At 39.0% G+C, this 18327-nt stretch overlaps 1 protein-coding gene across 2 annotated transcripts in view; it reads left to right on the forward strand.

The window, feature by feature from the left end:
* The window catches only part of Pde6 (phosphodiesterase 6), a 649430-nt gene that overhangs the window by 259379 nt on the left and 371724 nt on the right, over positions 1–18327 (forward strand). For both annotated transcript variants that reach the window (XM_083140787.1, XM_083140788.1), the window contains one exon: positions 16081–17045. In XM_083140787.1, the coding sequence (XP_082996913.1) occupies positions 16571–17045 (475 nt within the window). In that variant the 5' untranslated portion in view covers positions 16081–16570. The remainder of the gene's footprint in view (positions 1–16080; positions 17046–18327) is intronic.

Consider the following 18327-nt stretch of genomic DNA (forward strand, 5'->3'; position numbering starts at 1 on the left):
ATCATCGTCGACATCGCTTATCCTGACGGGATGCACGACATGTTTATCCAACGTATAGGAATACACGTTGATGATTAAGCGTTTTCCTTCTGCATCTCGTGCTCATATTTCAAATTTTGATGTATCAGAAATAGTCACCAGGTATTCGATGCCAGACATTACATTTTTAAAACTCGGACTCGTATTGTTTGTAATATCCAACCCACTGTGGATTATTTTTGCAATAAACAGGATGCAGTGCAGCCAATATACACCTCCAATTGTTACAATAAGACTTTACCGCCGGGCAAACTGCTCAAAATAGACGCCAAACAGAACACAGCTAAATTGATAATGAATAGCATGTTATTTGTTTGGTTTGCGTCACAATACGGAAATAATAAGAGGCACGCGCGTGCGCGTGTGGCACATCATTCCCCCAAGAGAGGTTTACAAAAATCACAATAAGTTCGAAAATTCACAAGTTAATGCATCGCATCGCATCACTGCTACCAATGCTGTTAACTGACGTCACTATTTCTCAACAGTTGCCAGACCTGCTGAAATACCAGAAATACTGCCCCTCCCCCAGTCATCCATCTCTCTTACAATAGCGTGTATGTGCTGGCAACTCTCTCTAGTTGCAGGTTTTTTTTTAGTTAACTCGTAATCCTCGTCAAAAAACTACAGTAACATCATAATGTCATATTGCACAGAAGAGAGAGAACATCGCTCACCACTGTTGCCAGCCATAAATCTCTCTCTCTTTTCATCTTACAGCAAAATTGGCATCTCTATTTTTTTTTACTTGTAAGTAAATTGCCAACACACTCTAGTTAATAATGCTACATATTATACGCACACACGCACACGCATACTATATTACCATCCACCCATATCTCCCTCTCTTTTACGGCAGTATATATGTTTGTTGCCTAACCTAACCTAACCTAACCTAACCTAACCTATCTTCTTGTTTAGTATATGTAGGTTAGGTTGGTAAAAATTGTTTTATGTACTGTAACGCAAGCCTCAAGCAAGATTGTCAGTTTCTTGCTTTAGGTTAGGTTAGACAAAAAAAACTGTAGGTGGGCTGTCGGTTGTTTAACTCTCCCCTCTCTCGCTCCTCTCTTTTTTTTGTAAAAAGCCATGGCAAAAATACTAGTAGGTTGGTAAATTGTTTTATGTACTGTAAGGCAAGCCTCAAGCAAGGTTGCCAGCTTCTTGCTTTAGGTTAGGTTAGGTTAGGTTAGAGTAGGTTAGGTTAGGTTAGGTTAGAGTAGGTTAGGTTAGGTTAGGTTAGGTTAGGTTAGAGTATGTTAGGTTAGAGTAGGTTAGAGTAGGTTAGGTTAGGTTAGGTTAGAGTAGGTTAGGTTAGAGTAGGTTAGGTTAGGTTAGGTTAGGTTAGGTTAGGTTAGAGTAGGTTAGGTTAGGTTAGGTTAGGTTAGGTTAGAGTAGGTTAGGGTGGGTGTTGGCAGCTGTCGGTTGTTTAACTCTTCTCTCTCTCTCTCTCTCCAAGCCTCAAGCAAGATTGCCAGCTCCTTGCTTTATGCACTGTGTAACCCCAAGGCTCAAGCAAGATTGCCAGCTTCTTGTTTTAGGCTAGGTTAGACCAAAAAAAACCTTGGTGATTTTTTTCGAGTAAAATATTAGCAACACTGGGAGAAAATAAGGCTTATGTCTTACAAAAACAAACTATTAAGGCGAGCCTCAAGCAAAATTGCCAGCTCCTTGCTTGAGGCTACGTTAGACCCAAAAAAACTCTTGGTGATTTTTTCGAGTAAGCAGCTGGCAACACTGCCATCAAATGAGGCTCATTGCCTTACGAGACAAGTCCATTAAGGCGAGCCTCACCGAGCCTCAATAGAGGTTGCAGAACCGGGCTGGTGCATCTACTAATATACCACAACATCTTGGCTTTGTTACTGTTAACCCTTGAACACTACGATGTATTTATTGCCTACTATTACTACAATGGGTGAATTTTCACCAGTGTGATTTTCTTCTTTTTTTAGTGTATTTGAACTCGAACACTTTCTTTAAAACATTGTAGGCATTTAAGAAACAGTTTTATATCACATAATTTTTTGTCAGGGTAAAATTACAACATTTTAATGTCAAAATGTATTTTTATTATCAACTTCTTATTAGATCATTTTTCATAATTTTAACATTTTCATTAATCATTGATGAATACATTAATATGTTATTATGCAATTAAAATTACTATATTTATATTTGATAATCAAAAGCTATGAAAAAATAATTATTTGAAATGGTAGTAATTAGAAAAGTTAGCAATGATAAAAACTTGCACTATTACTAGATGGGTGAAAATTCACCTACCAACACGAAGCACAGCCAACACTACAACACGAAACACTTATTTCTTCACAGATGCTTTCTCTGCATTGAACCTCTTGAGAATACCTGAAAGCAGAAACCTGTGTGAAGTGCTGCTAACTAGTGGCATCCGTTATAAAATAGATTTGCTACATTTCATTGACATTATACATTATACATTGCTACTTATATTAGTTTCTAAAGCAGTATCCCTACAATTTTATAGAAAGCAATGGTTTTTACTTTTCTACAAAAAAATAGATTAATTGGGGGTTGGAGAAAGTATATATATTAATGTGTTGTTGAACAATGTAATTGTTCGAGACAACCATTCGTAATGCGCTACTCTTCGTGGATGTATCCGATTAAAATCGTGTGCAATACAAACTTCTCTCCCTAGACGTCACTTTGATCTCGATGCGTTACTGACGCCTTAGAGCCGTTTAAATACTTTTTTTCGACACCTCGAAAAGGAGCAAATTGGTACATGAATTCAGTCATAACTTTTACTGGTTAAAGATACGTAAATAAAACTTCACCATTGCATCGTGAAATTCTAGCCTGATTTGATATATCATACCACCCCCTTCCCATTTAAAATTTTGAAGTTGAATTCAAGATGGCGGGTTTCAAGATGACAGCCGTCATGGTCATATGCTCTATAACATTTTTCCCTTTTACAAACCTGCAGTGTTAGTTTTGCGGAACAGTATGTCATTCAACTACTTTTATTCGGGTGTCTCCACACTTTCGGACCACCCTGTATGTTTATCTTTATGAATCTTTAAATGAAACACAATATATTACAGTTCAAGAGCTAAACATATCGGGTTTCGCTCGTAGAAATTAACCGACAAGCGGTAAGAAACTTGCACGCGGCGTTGCCAGCTTAGTCGATTGTTGAGGTGAGAATGACGTACTTGCCACATTTTATAGAATCCAGGAAAAAAGGATAGAAGGAAGATAAAAGATAAAGAAAAGAAAAGCGAGGAGAAGAGAAATAAATACAGTATATGCTCGGTGTTGGTTGTGGGTACAAAAATATGCACAACATCAACTTATTTTCATACCAATATGCACCTGCATATGAAATATGCATTTTAGTTAAAAATCCTTAAATATGCATTTGCATATGCAAAATGCATAATTATCCGAGCCCTAATTATCACCTATGCGAGGTTGCTCCAATTAGGGGGATCCAGATTAGTTTCCAGTGGGATCGCATTCAAGTGGTTTGAATTCTACCTTAAATTATACTGTCGTTCCCTAATTATCCTAGTGAAGGTAAAAGTGGGTTTGAAATAATAGAAAGAAAAAAACATTTTATGTATGGAAATTGACAAAAGTTAAGTGCCTGAATATCTTTCCGTCGATATAAAACTTATTATTATTATTATTATTATCATTACTAATTGTAGTAGTATTTTTACCCATTGTTCATAGAATATCATAGACAAGAATTAGATAACAGAAATATCATAGAATTTTTTCCATAGACAGAACAACGTGTAAATTTAACGAGCCCTTACAATTACCCGACGCCTCCCGATAGCTCAGTGGTAACATTGTCGCCTTCTAATCAACGGATCGGGGTACGAGCTTTGGAGGAAGCACATTGTACTGTGTTTGGATCTCACTTTAAACTCTAATGTACTAATTACGATTAGTCTATCTGAACATAAAGTGGACTTTTGACTTTTACAATTATCCTTCATGACAAGCTCTTCTGTACAGTACCTTTGTAAATAATAATAATAATATTTATTTAAGTGATGAGCACGATACGACAACCAGGCACTTCACTATGTCAAAATAGAAGATACAAAATTACGGAATTGAATATACAGGGTGGGGCAGAAACAATTAGACGATTTAAATTTAGCGCCATACTGACATCTTTGTAGGTGGCTTCTTAGTGAAACACACATCTCTGAATAGAGCGGTTTAAAGCGTTTAGTCGTAATGCAGCGTTTGTCGTTAAGAGCATCGAGCTACGTAACGGAGCGTGTTTTTCGAAAATATTTTGACATCGGAAGGAATTGAAAGGTTCCGACACGCCAAACAATATTGAATTGGGTTACAGAATTCAGGACTACTGCATTTATTGTCAGCAAGAAGTCGACCAATCCTGCATGACGACTGAAAGCTTTAAAACATTCTACTCAGGGATGTGTGTTTTACCACACAACCTACAAAGATGTCGGTATGGCGCCAAATTTAAATCATCTAATTGTTTCTGCCCCACCCTGTATAATTATAAAAATATACAAGGGATCCTACAATTTTACACATCATCATAAGATCATATTGTAGCTTTCCACAAGTTCAGGTATTAGACCTCTGTCCTTTTTGAGAGATGTTAGAATTCAGATAATCCTCTTGGAATGTTTGGGAATATTATAATATATAATATATTATATTATTCAAAATGTATTCAGTATCTACTTGCCCTTCTGTACAAAATTGCTTCTCTTCATTTTTCGTCATTCTTCTGAGGTAGACATATTCAACTAAGTTAGCCATTCAGAATAATGCTGTTCATAGTAATTCTTTTTAAACTTCGTGCATAGTAATCTGATAAAATGTTTTTGAACGGATTCAACTTTTTGAAGGTAATTCTTGGTTGTCAGTAATCGTAATTCATTAGCATATTCAAGAATATGACGAACTATTGTTTTATACAGGTATATTAAGGTACTTTCTTTTTTTTAAACTTCCCTGAGAAAGACATGTAACCAAGCATCTTCTGCATTTTTGCAAATTTCTGAGATGTGCTCATCAAATATGAGAGACGAGTCTATTAATATTCTTGATTATCGCGCACTTCGATTTTATTTTGATAAATGTAATGCCTGGAAACTAAAAATTAACTTTCCTTTGTACAACTTAAAACATTACACTTGTTCAAGTTAATTTCCATTTCATTAATCCTACACCAATGTGCCATTCTATCAAGACCAGCCTGAAGTTGAACGACATCACTATTTGTTAAAATACTCTTAACATGTATCATATCATATGCATATAGTAAACATGTGCTGAATTCAAAACATGAAGTAACATAATTGATAAGAACAGTAAATAGAATTAAGCCAACTGGCGACTCTTGAGATTCCTGACACATTATTTCTTTTCTAGAGGAAACTGTTTCACCAATCTTGACAGAAAAAGTTATATTTTATAAAGACTTGGAAAACCATTCTAGAAATTGAGGTGATAATTCCATTTGGTCGAGTTTATTAATATCTGATGGCTGACACTATCAAAGGCTTTAGCCAAGTCAATAAATAAAATATCGGTCTGGGATTGCTTCCTAATGTTAGATATAAGCGAATCTATCAACACCAATAAATTTGTAATAGTTGTCCTTTTGCTAAAACAAAACATGATAGTGATATTAATAATAATGTTTTCGATAATTTCCTCTGTAGCTTGCGATCTGGCATTCACGGAATATTGCTAATTATTCTCATGTTTGTGGATTTTGTGGTCGGAAGATATTCAATTTTCGCCGTTGCATGTGTCGGTGTGTGTGTGACGTTCGGCGTTAGCATTTCAGCCAATTTCGCATATTTCCGTCCTCCATATCTCCGGTTGTGTTTACTCTGGAATTTCCGGACAAGGGCAAGAACAACAGAATCATCTTTTTTTCCTGTTCCTCCCCCCCCCCCCCCTCGACATCAAACATTCTGCAGCCTCGCCTGTGATCGTGCCGCTGTGTTTTGACGAGGAGCGACCGAGCAGGGCAAACAAACTTCCGCATACCTCGAAGACAGCAAAAGCGATGTCGGAACGCAGGGCGGTTCCAGCCCACAGGGACGTTCGAGGGTAAACAAGAGCCGATCGGACGAGTATCGATTGTTAAAATGAATCCAGTGCTCTTCCGGTTGAAGAAAGACCTTGTTGCCTTTAGGAGCCTTACAGAAATGAATCATATCAGAGCTTGCAGCCCTAGCTAGATATTTTGGCGCCCGAGAAAGAATTGTCGTTCGACGCCTCTCGCACTTCCAAGCCCCGACATTTTTTGTGCGTCAATATTTTGCTTTCCGGCCTCCGTGGTGGAGTGATGCTTGCAGAACGCTATGATGTCAGGGTTCTCGGATTCGAATCCCAGCCTGGACAGGAGTGTTCATTCATCAATTTCATGGCATCATCACTAATCTTCATCTTCGCGATTAGCAAAAAGTGGCAGAAAAGATTCGTATTTTACATTTCTGAGTAAAGAAAATAGTACACCTAAGAATATTTCAGTTATTGATTGATTGAGTTTGTGTTTTAAGTCTGCACACTAAGGCTAATCGGGACTGAAGCTACAGTTTAAAGTGGGATCCGAACCACTATGTGCCTCCACCGAGTATCGAACCCGGGACCCTTTGATTACAAGGCGACAACGCTACCGCCGCGCCATCGGGGAGACCCAATTTTCCAGTTATGTCGTAGTGTCTCAGGAACATCTTTAAAGACGTACTATCAAGGGCGACTGCAGGAATTTTTCTTGTGGGGGGGCCGGTTCATAGAAACTTTCATTATTATTATTGCTATTATTACTGATTTTATTGTTGCTATTATTTTTGTTATTATTGTTACTACTGCTACTACTACTTATGTTTTTTTTTAAAAAAAATACATACATTTGTAATTTCCATACTCTGTATATCTATATACAATTTGCATAACTGTATACTGACAAGAAGTTGTTTTTCCTACATAATCAGTGTAAAATAGACTAAGTTAAATTTATCCCTGCTACTTATAATAATAATAATAATACTAATAATAGTTGCTGTAACTTACGGCCTGTAAGTCTCATAAAACATTTCTGTTATAAAACATCGCTACAATTCCACCATTCGAATTACATTAACCCTTTCCAGAAATCTCAGAGGGGGCAAGTGGCCCCTCCCTACGGGCGCCCTTGCGTAATATTATTACTTACTTCTTTTGGAAACAGAAAATTCCAACAGTGTATTACCAGAATATAAGGTTACAAGTAAAAGAAGAAGAATAAAGGTTAAGAATATTAAGTTGAGAATGTGAGTAAGCAAGCACAATGTAATATATGTATATATATATATATGTGTGTGTGTGTGTGTGTGTGTGTGTGTGTGTGTGTGTGTATGTAACTTCGTGACGCGGATGGAACGTTATGTACCGAGTCCAATGGTGATATGTATTTTCACGTGGTGCCCTCCTGAAGGATGTACGTATACTCTGTTGTAGGAATCTGTGGAGCAAGCCCACGCATTGCGGTAGAGAAGGGGAGAAAGCGAGTGGGCGCGTTACTGCTAACAGCTGTTAGCTGCAGCCGCATTTTCCTTTCCGTTCATTGGCCGATCCCTCTCCAATCATTTCTTGCGCAAGGACTTATCTTTCGCTTGCTACAAATATTCTCGAGAAATAGTACAGGCGACATTTAAATCGCTTACGGTACGGCAGCTGAGGTAAAGCTTGACAATGGGCGACTTTTAGGTAAAGGATCAATGAATTTAGTAATACGGTGCACCGTACACAGGCTGACTGACTGACGACATCTTTACTGCAAAGAATACAATAAAATGTCTTCCCTTATTTCCCCTTCTTACTTCACTGCTAAAAATATACTTATTCCTTGTGAAATTGATTGTTGTAACAACAAATGTAAAGGAAATAAAATTTCATTAAGAAAGATTTTTAAGAATACCGGTATTTCGGTACAAATTTGAGGAAAAAATTTGCTCACTGAAATTTGCAAATTGAAATTCTGTATTATACTAACACCAGTTCCGGCGATTAGGGGTGGGGGCGTTGAGGGCAGTTGCCGCCCCCACTTTTTGCGAATTTTGCATCAGAACTATGCTAAACCTTATCTATCAATAGAAATTAAATTGTTCTTGAGTCCCCCCACCCTTAGTTTTGGCACCTCTACCCCTAATTTTGGAATGCAATCGACACCACTGACTAACACCGTGGTGTTGCTATACACATATACTCGTATCCGATAAGTCCTTGTCCACATTGGATTATTGGGACTGTACTGTATTTCGGTTAGTTTGTGTCGCTTTATACCTCTCGAGATAATCGTGACAATGAGGATGAACGAATATGATGATTGTTTCTTTGATTTAGTTCATTTTGCATCGCATTTCTGCCACTTTGGCTAATCGTGAATATGAGAATAAGATTGAATAGATGAAGGGACAATCACAAACACACACGGACGACACAACACGAGCCTAACAGACGATTATCCTTCTTGCAAGTCCAGACGCCAGACCCTCGTTAGTGTGCAAAATGCAGTACATTGTGTACTATACCTGAAAGAGTGGTTGATATTTGGGTCTCTAGAACTAGTTACCCTTCTACAACTCGAACTATACTGTGTGCCGGGAATCTGTGGGTCAAGCGAACGAGAAGCAAGCCTCTGCGCAAGTAGTGACTCGACAGGGCTCGACCAATGAACACGTGAGAAGGAACGGGATTGGTTGGAGGAGACAAAGAGACTGCTTTTACCAGCCTTTGCAGCTTCGCTCCGCCCACTCACCCTTTACCCTTCTCTATCTTTATGCGTGGCCTTGCTCCACATATTCCCGGGATAGAGTGTAGATGACGGGATAAGCACATTGATACCCTCAAGTATGCAGAGTTCGAACCTGGGACCTCGTGATTTAAAGCGTGTGACACTAACAACTCCGCAACGGAAGTCTGTTCTTACAGTATAAACTGAGCTATCACAATTATTTGGAATGAATCAGGATAAAAGGCTAACGTTTGCATGCATATATCGTGCCAAAAGAGAGACATACCAATCTTATCTAGAGAAAATTGAATACATCGCTTATTATACAGGGTGTCTCAAAAGTAATAGCGCAAACTGAAAGTACCCGATAATAGAAGCAAAAAAGTCTCAGTAAACATGGGTCTGCAAACGAGCCGTTTTCGAGATAATCGCGAATGTGTGGTTACAAGCCGCCACTGACTTCATTGTTTGTAAACGTCGTCCTAGTTGGTAAAATCCTAATAATATGTGCGAACGTGTGGGTACAAACCGTCACTGACTTCGGAAATGTTCTGTTTGATTACAACGCCACCTCTGGGAAATGTTCTGTTGTAACCACACATTCGCACACATTATTAGCATTTTACCAACTAGGACGACGTTTACAAACAATGAAGTCAGTGGCGGCTTATAATCACACATTCGCGATTATCTCGAAAACGGCTCGTTTGCAGACCCATGTTTACTGAGACTTTTTTGCTTCTATTATCGTGTATTTTTACCTGTGTCAGTTTGCGTTATTACTTATGAGACACGCTGTATACTTGAGAAATGTATGCCATTCCTTGCGGCTCTCCTGCAGACACCCCTGCAAAAATTAGGTCCGCGGACCGCCCTTGACATACTTGTCGGCGTCCCCGCAGGGTATAGATACACCATAACCCACGTGGATTTCCCTGGGAATAGAATGCACCGCTCGATCAATAGTGGAGGTTGGAGCAGTCTGAAATCTTACGTCAGCAAGTCCCCCCGATAATAATTACGCGTAGACCCAGCGAACACGTAGCCTTACGGCTGCCCTTTGAAGGGCCACAAATGGAAGAGTCTTATTAAGCGAAGGCTAAAAGCGGAAGGAAGTAGCTTGTGTGGCTTTTCGCAGCGGAAGGAACAAAATTAAAAGCGTCAAGGGTAGGTGGTTGCAGAACAGAGTAAGGGTAAAGTGGAATAGAAGGGGAGGGGGAATTTAGAACTTTCTTTTTCACATTTCGATTTTCTTTTTGTTTTACGCCCTATCAATTCAAATCATTTCGAAACAATAGCATTATCACCAAAGTGTAACATTTGAGATGCATTAAAGACCTCTGTTGCGGAGTGGTTAACACAGCGTTCTGTGACTCCAGGGGTCCCGGGTTCGAATCCTGGCCTGCGTATTCGCCTTGATCAGTTTCATCATATCAGCGCTCATTCTCGTCTTCGCGATTAGGCAAAAGAGACAGATAAGCAAAATAAAATAAATCAAGTTTGGTGGCCAAGCAAGTTAAGTGGCCGATTCACAATCTCGTCACCAAAGGTTCAAGGTCGATTCCGGTCTGTAAGTATCCCGTGATGAATTTAATCTTATAATCACATTCTCGTCGCCGCAATTAGCAAATATAGGCAGAGAAGAAACGTAAAAATAAATAAAATACAAAAAATATGTAACCTAGAGTTTCAGTAGCTCCTTTTCTTCAAAATACCAGTAGAGCCTCTTCGATGGTTCAGCAGTAACACTGTCAACTTGTAATCAAGGTGCCTGGGTTTGGAGAATATTGCACGAAGTTTCATATCCAACTTTAAACTTGAACATCAAGTGGAATTAGAACATACTTTGACGTTTCGATATCTCATGCACCATTAAAATTAGTCAAACAATACAAATCCCTGATGAATAATAACAAAATACAAAATATAGTGTCAAAATGTATGAAACTTTTTTCCCCAGTTCTGATCGATTTTTTCTATTTACTTCGGATAATGTGAACGAGAGAGGCAGAGGCGTCGCCAGAACGCATGCGTCAATTGTGGGAAAGAGGACAGCTTGCTCTGCGACGACATTAATGAGCATTTCTACATTCTACTTTCTTCATATAGGAGAAGTATTTATTTTACACGGGAGCGCTCAACTAAGATTATATTACATTTCTTGGATCTGAAATGACGCATGCGTCAATTGTGGGAAAACAATTATTACTTTATTTTACTTCAGATCCAAGAAATGTAATATAAGCTTAATTAAGCGCTCTCGTGTAAAATAAATACTTCTCCTATATGAAGAAATTAGAATGTAGAAATGCTCATTAATGTCGTCGCAGAGCAAGCTGTCCTCTTTCCCACAATTGACGCATGCGTTCAGGATACGCCTCTGGCAGAAAGGGGTTCTCCGAAAAGAAATTTCTTCAGTAAATTACTGGTCTTCTTCTTCTAACTGCGCCTGAAACGAGATTGAATGTCAACATTGAACCTCCGGTGAAATCCCTAGCCATTCAATCCAATATAACACAACAACTCTCTACGACAAACATAGTTTTCATTCTATGATTTTTTTAAAAAGATTTCACACAGAACCAATCTTGAAAAAACGTCACAAAAACAAATGGAAATATAGCGAGCTATCGGTAACAAATGTACTACATTTTGTATGTAACATGTAGAATTAAAATATACTTATATATTAGTTATCTTGATTTACTTACAGTGGCCACGATCGGTTCCAAAACTAGAATGGCAAGGCGCAAAAACTAGGGGACAAGGACAGTTTAGCTTTTCCTTGGTAGATAAGGTTTAGCATAGTGCGGGGACGAAAGTGGCAAAAAGTAAGGGGGCAACTGCCCCCATGGTCCGCCTATCGCCGCCACTGTTTGTCTATGTAGGAAACTATAAATGCTAGAAAGATTTAATTTGATGTAGTGGAGTCGGATTCAAATATTAATTATTTTAATATTTTACTTTATTTGTAGTTTCGTGTAAACTTTGTATGATAGATTTGTTAAATTATGATCTTATTAGTAACCATTGAGCACATCGCTATTGTAAAATTCATATCCTCCGTGTTTTTTTTTTTTAAATTGCAACACTTATTATTCATTATTTGATCCAAAGGTAGTCTTTTTCAACATACTCAAGGTCACCTTTCCACGATGCTGCAGTGGTGGTGTCGTCGCCTTGTAATCAAGGAATCACTGTTTTGGTACTCGGTGGAGGCACATAGTGGTTCGGATACGACTTTAAACAGTAGGTCCAGTCCCGATGAATTCAAGCCTGAAGATATTCGAATCAAACTCCTTTTATTCCACACGATAATGTATTTTGACCTTCCTCCAAGTATTCGTGGTCACCTTATATTATCTTCATCTCTTCTTATTTATGAAAGACGAGCTGGGTTACTGGTTTATATTAGATTCTACTTACTTCGTTGCATCTATCTACTTTTTTTCTGTCTCCTTCAAAGGTATCTCCGTAGCAATTTACATCCATATCGATTTGATTGATGTACCTCATTCTGGGCCCGCCAATGTGATTTCCTTCTGCTCTTCCTTCATTTATGATTCACATTATTCTGTTGTGGCTCAGGATACGATCTACCATCTTTCATCTTCTTCGGGGCATCGATTTATGCAGCGTTCTCTCACATTGTGTACTTCTCAGGGTAACTTCGTTTAGTACTGTGCCTATGCATTTTAGCTTCAGCATTCTCATTATCGCCAGTCTATGTGTTGTTGAATTTCAGCCAACTATGAATGAGGTTAAATTATATCATATTGGTATTTGAATTGTGGAATTGATAGTTTCCTAAATATCCAAATCTGGGCAACTACACTCCGTACTATATAGCTAACTGTAGACCAGGCGAACGAGAACAAGTCTCTGCGCAAGTAGTGACGCGAGACGGCTCCACCAATGAACAGTGAGGGAAACGGGATTGTGTAATGGGCGACGGGAGTTACCCGATTTCTTGTAAGTGTTGCAAACTTTTGAAAAGGGTAATACCGAACGCACATGACAACCGGACCGTATTTTTGTCTCCAGGTCCGTACGATTGGTATAATAATTTCTTAAGGACATATTAGGGATTAAACTGCAAGAGCAAATTATGACAAGGCATGCATTTAGCGTACGGACTAAGGTCTGGACCGTAAGGTTGGCAACCCTGCGCTTTCACCACTCGATTTTCCTCCTCTTCCTCTGCCCATATGCGCGGCCCTGGTCTACATTTAGCTGTGACAGGGTATAGCTATGCAGCTCACTATGTCTCATTTATATTACTTTGATGTTGTGATGTCTAGGCTGTGTTACATTACATTATGTATACGTATTTTTAATGTGTTTCTCTCTCATGCTTGCTATATGGGAAATGTTTTACTAAACTATACTGCTGGACAAAAAAAACCGGACACTTGCATTTTTTGTGATAACGCATTGGGTCGATAAAAGCTCTGGTACAAGGGCTAACTAAATGTTGCAGAAACTGAATTAAGTACGAATGCATAAACAAAGTCCGAGCCTATGAATGGTGCATATGGTACTACATGATCTGCCGAACATTCTGTAATATACCTGCGAGCTGTTATTGCAATTCAGATGTCAAATATTAAAGTGTCCGGTTTTCATTGTCCAGCAGTATATTATCGTATAGGTATTGATACAACCCAGGTATTAGTACATGGCTACTAGGTTGGGCCATTATAGCTAACGGAAGAGAAACCATAAACAAATAAATTCTGTGTATAGCTTTCGGTATCGTGCTACAATGCATATGTATGTTTCGGACATACGTCCAGTTTTCAATTAAATATGTTCATTGTTCACCATCTAGTTTTTATCTTGTTCAACACTAATATTAACCTACATTACCACGTCCCTCACTCGAACCTACCATTTTGGCGCTGCGGACAAGATTTTACTCACACAATAAAATCCCACATATTTACTACGGATAGATCGCTAGAATGCGAAACCCCGTCTATTTCTTGAGTCACATTCATAGCAGGCATATAGATTGCGAAATTAAATATTCTTCTGTGCCCGGTATTTCTTTTAGTTCACGAAACTTTTTCGACGTTTGACATGTGGAGACAAGTTGACCAATAGGGAAAATTTTGGAGAATGACTTGATATTTAAGTTTTGTTTTTTTCAATGTACCAAATTTTATGATTGTATCTTAATTTCTGAAATTATAGTATGTACTCGTATATATTGTTAAATTTGAATTTTTGACTACCGTAAACAAGCAGATAGATCCCATTTATATCAAGTTAGGTTAGGATTAAGTAAATGCTTCTAGTCACCGAATTTTATGTTTCTATCATCAGCATATTGCCCACAATATGTATCAATATGTATTATTATGTATGTCCATATCATCGATATGTATTAAGAAGATAGATGTTGCAGAAAAATACATAATTCATAGTTCTTTTAAGTCGGGGATATTGCAAAAGTAAAATATATCAATTGTTGAATTGTTTGACATCCCCCCTCTCATAGACCGACGATCCAATCAAAATAATTGAATTGCATTAATTTACCAGGACATCAATTTTAGATCTTTACGTTTATTACTTTTCGAGATACCGGCAGGTTACAGCCAGGCAGACTGGCTACTCAAGTTTCATTAAAATGCATCAAGTATTAGGCTGTCAGTCCACTAACGTTTGTTTTTAAAGCTCTTGAGTTTGTGAGATGTCAATACACACAGAAAACTAAATGCTTCAAATAGATTTGGTCTGATCTACAGAATTCATGCGTTTTTTGTACTTTTCTGTTTGTAGTTGACGGACAGAGGAACAGACAGTCTGAGAGAGAGAGAGAGAGAGAGAGAGAGAGAGGGAGACGGATATTACCATTGTCCGATACTTTTTCAGCTTTTATCCACCAGTACTCTAAAAATTCTATGTATGCCCTTTGGTTGGAAGTCTGACATTTTGATGCCGGGAATTTTGTTACCAGACATCTTGGTGCGAACATTTTGGTGCTGTTAATTTTGGTACCTGAGCATTTTGGTGAAAGGGAAAGGAGAAAGTCGTTAAGCACCAATATGGCTAGACATGAAAAAGTCTGCCACCAAAATTACCTGGCATCAAAATATCCTAGATCCTTTTGGTTAAAATAGTCTATAAACAATGTTGATTGTAAGTTATACTTCAAGGTGTTTTTTTTTCCAGTTCGGTTGTAAGAGATGACCTTTTGAGAAGGCACCGAAAAGTTAATCTCACTTCCACATAGTACATACTGGTAGCAGGCCTGCAAGGCTCTGGCGTCTAGACCTACGGGCAGTATAATCCTCTGTAGGGTTCCGTTCTGTCCATATATGTTGCCAGTTCCCCTTCACAGCTTTTTATGTGAGGAAGGATATTTTAGTCCTCAGAGACAAGTATTGATTGATTGCTTTGCTTTATTTTACCACGCTTTTTGTGCCACTTTTGCCTAATTTGCGAAGATGGGGATGAGGAATGATATCGTAATGTTCCCTAAAGGAACTGGGGATCGAATCTGGGTGGTGTAGCTCATTCATCCTCGTTGATTGCATACTCGCTGCTCATGAAGAGCTTGAAGGTAACGTGCGAGAGATGACAAACACACATATGAATGACAAAACACAACACTTGAGTTTTATACCCTCAAGGACTCGATCAGCATGGTAAATGTGTGGAAGTGCTTCCTCGAGGAGTCGAACTACGGACTGGTTAATAAACGAAGTGTCCGTCTGTGGTGCTATTCTGAATGCTCAGCGTTCACTCTCCTTCTCCTAGACTTCTTGTCCGTGATTCTGCTCCCTCTGGCTGATAGCTCAATACTGACCAATGACCTTTATCGTCCCAGATATTTATTGTGATGTATTTTACTAAGTAGTGCAGAGTCAGTTACTTGTGGCCTCTTCCTGGGTTTCACTTGTTCACATGTTTACGCCGCTGGTTACCAGGAAGATCTTAGGTGACGTCTGACACTGCATTCCTGATTGTCAAGTTCCTGTGTGGAAAATGATAGCTTCTGTCTGGGATTTGGAAGTTCTTTTATATTAATGTATTTCCATTATTTGTGGATTATTACGATATGATGAAATAGATGAATGGACACTCACAAACATCCATGCTCAGGCCGGGATTCAAACCCGGGACCCCTGGCGTTGTAGCGCGATGTGCTAACCACTCCGCCACGGGGATCGAGAAACAAGTATTGATTTTAGTGTTGACACACTCAATAATTTCATTTCAATCAATTCAATTTTCTTTATCTTTCTTCCCAGGTGATCTTCAGAGGTGCTGAAATGATCTTAAGGCAACACACTCTGATCTACAGGAACCAGATGATGACGTATGGAGGAAAACTCTTCATCGGGAAGTCTCCTGGAGTGTAGAAGCCGCCTGGACATTCCCGTTAGAATGGTTTGACTCAGTGAGAGAGAGAGTTGAGGACAATATGATGCGATGCTTCAGGTCCTAAAGGGGAAATGGAACATTATCCTGTCTGCAAATACTCGGAATTCCTTTTATAAGAAACGAAGATAGGTTCATAGTGCATTTTTCTAGCGATCAACGTGTTAAAGTGAACGATGCTAGTACATTAAAGTCAGCCGGTTTGACTAAAGGCCTAGAGGTAGTTGGCATGCTCTTCCACTCACGCAGGCGTGGGTTGTGGAAGGACGTCAATGTCACTGTCCTCAATGCTTCCCGAAGATAAATAATTGTGATCCTCAGTGTTCTGTTAGTGAAATTTTTCCAGTGGAAACTCCAAAAATGGACAGCGGGGAGGAATCTGAACCTGGAGAAGACACTCTGGAGAACTATCTGGAAACGCATCCAGAGTTCATAGAGCGATGGCTCGCGGAGAAGGCAGACCCGGACTTTGTGCAGAATGTTCTCCAGAAGCGAGCAGAGTCCAGCCTTTCAGAGGTTCCGACGATCCCGCGCACCAAGAGGAACTCTGTGACGTCAGAGCTCTTCCACTTGTGGCTGTCTTCGCCGAAGAAGAAGTCTCCGAAGCAGTCGACGCTGTCGAGACGTCGACTCGACCTTTTGGACGAGAACGAGCTCTTCATGGAGCTCATCCGGGACGTATCGAACGAGCTGGACATCGACGTCCTCTGCCACAAGATCCTTGTGAATGTTGGTCTTCTCACTCATGCCGACAGGGGGAGTCTGTTCTTGGCACGCGGACCCAGGGAGAGCAGATTTCTCATCGCCAAATTGTTTGACGTCACCGTCGATACAGGTAGGTTTTACTTTCTAAAATTCTAAATGCAGAAGTTGTTCATATAGTCTTCCACATTTTTACTTTCATTCGTAATACATGTATTTTGTGATAAACAGACTCATCTCGTGCTTTTATCCTATGCGATAGCTCCTTAGGTATATAAATCTGAACTATATTTTTTTCATCAGCAATCGCTTCCCTCTGGTCTCCTTACCATCCATACTAAGTTTCACCGTAATCCGCTGCTTCGAACTTGCTCCAGAGGGCTATGACGAGGGGAATTTTAATTCTAAGCGTCACATTTTCACCTGGTGGTGAAAACTTGAACTATTTTTCAACAGTATTCGTTTCACCATAGTCCACATTGCCTCCATACTAAGTTTCACCTCAATCTGATGCTTCGAACGGGCTCCAGAGGGTTCTGAGTAGGGTAATTTTAATTCTAAGCGCCACATTTCCACCTGGTGGTGAAAACTTGAACTATTTTCCCCAGCAGAATTCACTTTCCCATTGCTTCCATAGCCTATGTACCAAGTATGATCGGAATCCGTTACTTCGAACAGGCTCAAGAGGACTCGGACTAGGGGAATTTTAATTCTAAGCGCCACATTTCCACCTGGTGGTGAAACAATTTTTTGATCAGTATTAGTTTCCCCATGGCCTCTATACCAAGTTTTATCTCGGTTCAATGACTCTGAATAGGCAAACTATGAATATGACCTCCCGATACTGCATTATTGGAAATGTTGCTCTCAACAATTTCTTTATGTTTATATTTTTATGCTAGATGTATAGGAACAGAGTGCAATGTGCCTCCATTTTAGGGGTAAATGCAAGCTCGAGTGTTTCACCTATTAGTCTATGGGCCAGTCAAGAGTTCGGTATAATTTGGGGGTACTAATTTTCCTTTATGCCACAGTTACATGGTTATGAATGGATGCAAAGAATCCATGCTTCTCATCTCAAAATGGTAGCTAATAGAAATGGCGGCCAATCAAAGATGGCGGATGTTGACATTTGAAAAAATGACTGAATCTCTGAAACCAACGGCCCGATCTCATCACTTTTCTAAATGAAAGCTTAATATGTGTTCTATATTTAATTATATCTTTAGTTTTTCGATAGGAGGAACCATTAAATAGTTAATCACGGATTAGTAACACAAAATCGTATTTTTTACTATTAATTTTATATTTATCATTAATTTATTTCATTTAGTGTAAACATCTGAGAAGACAATGTTCCAAACAAATATTGTAGCGTGAACGCTTCTCTTTAATTTGACATATTACACTTGTTG

This window comes from Lepisma saccharinum, chromosome 19 (genome assembly GCF_977018435.1).
Source record: "Lepisma saccharinum chromosome 19, izLepSacc3.1, whole genome shotgun sequence".
In the NCBI taxonomy this organism is placed as follows: domain Eukaryota; kingdom Metazoa; phylum Arthropoda; class Insecta; order Zygentoma; family Lepismatidae; genus Lepisma; species Lepisma saccharinum.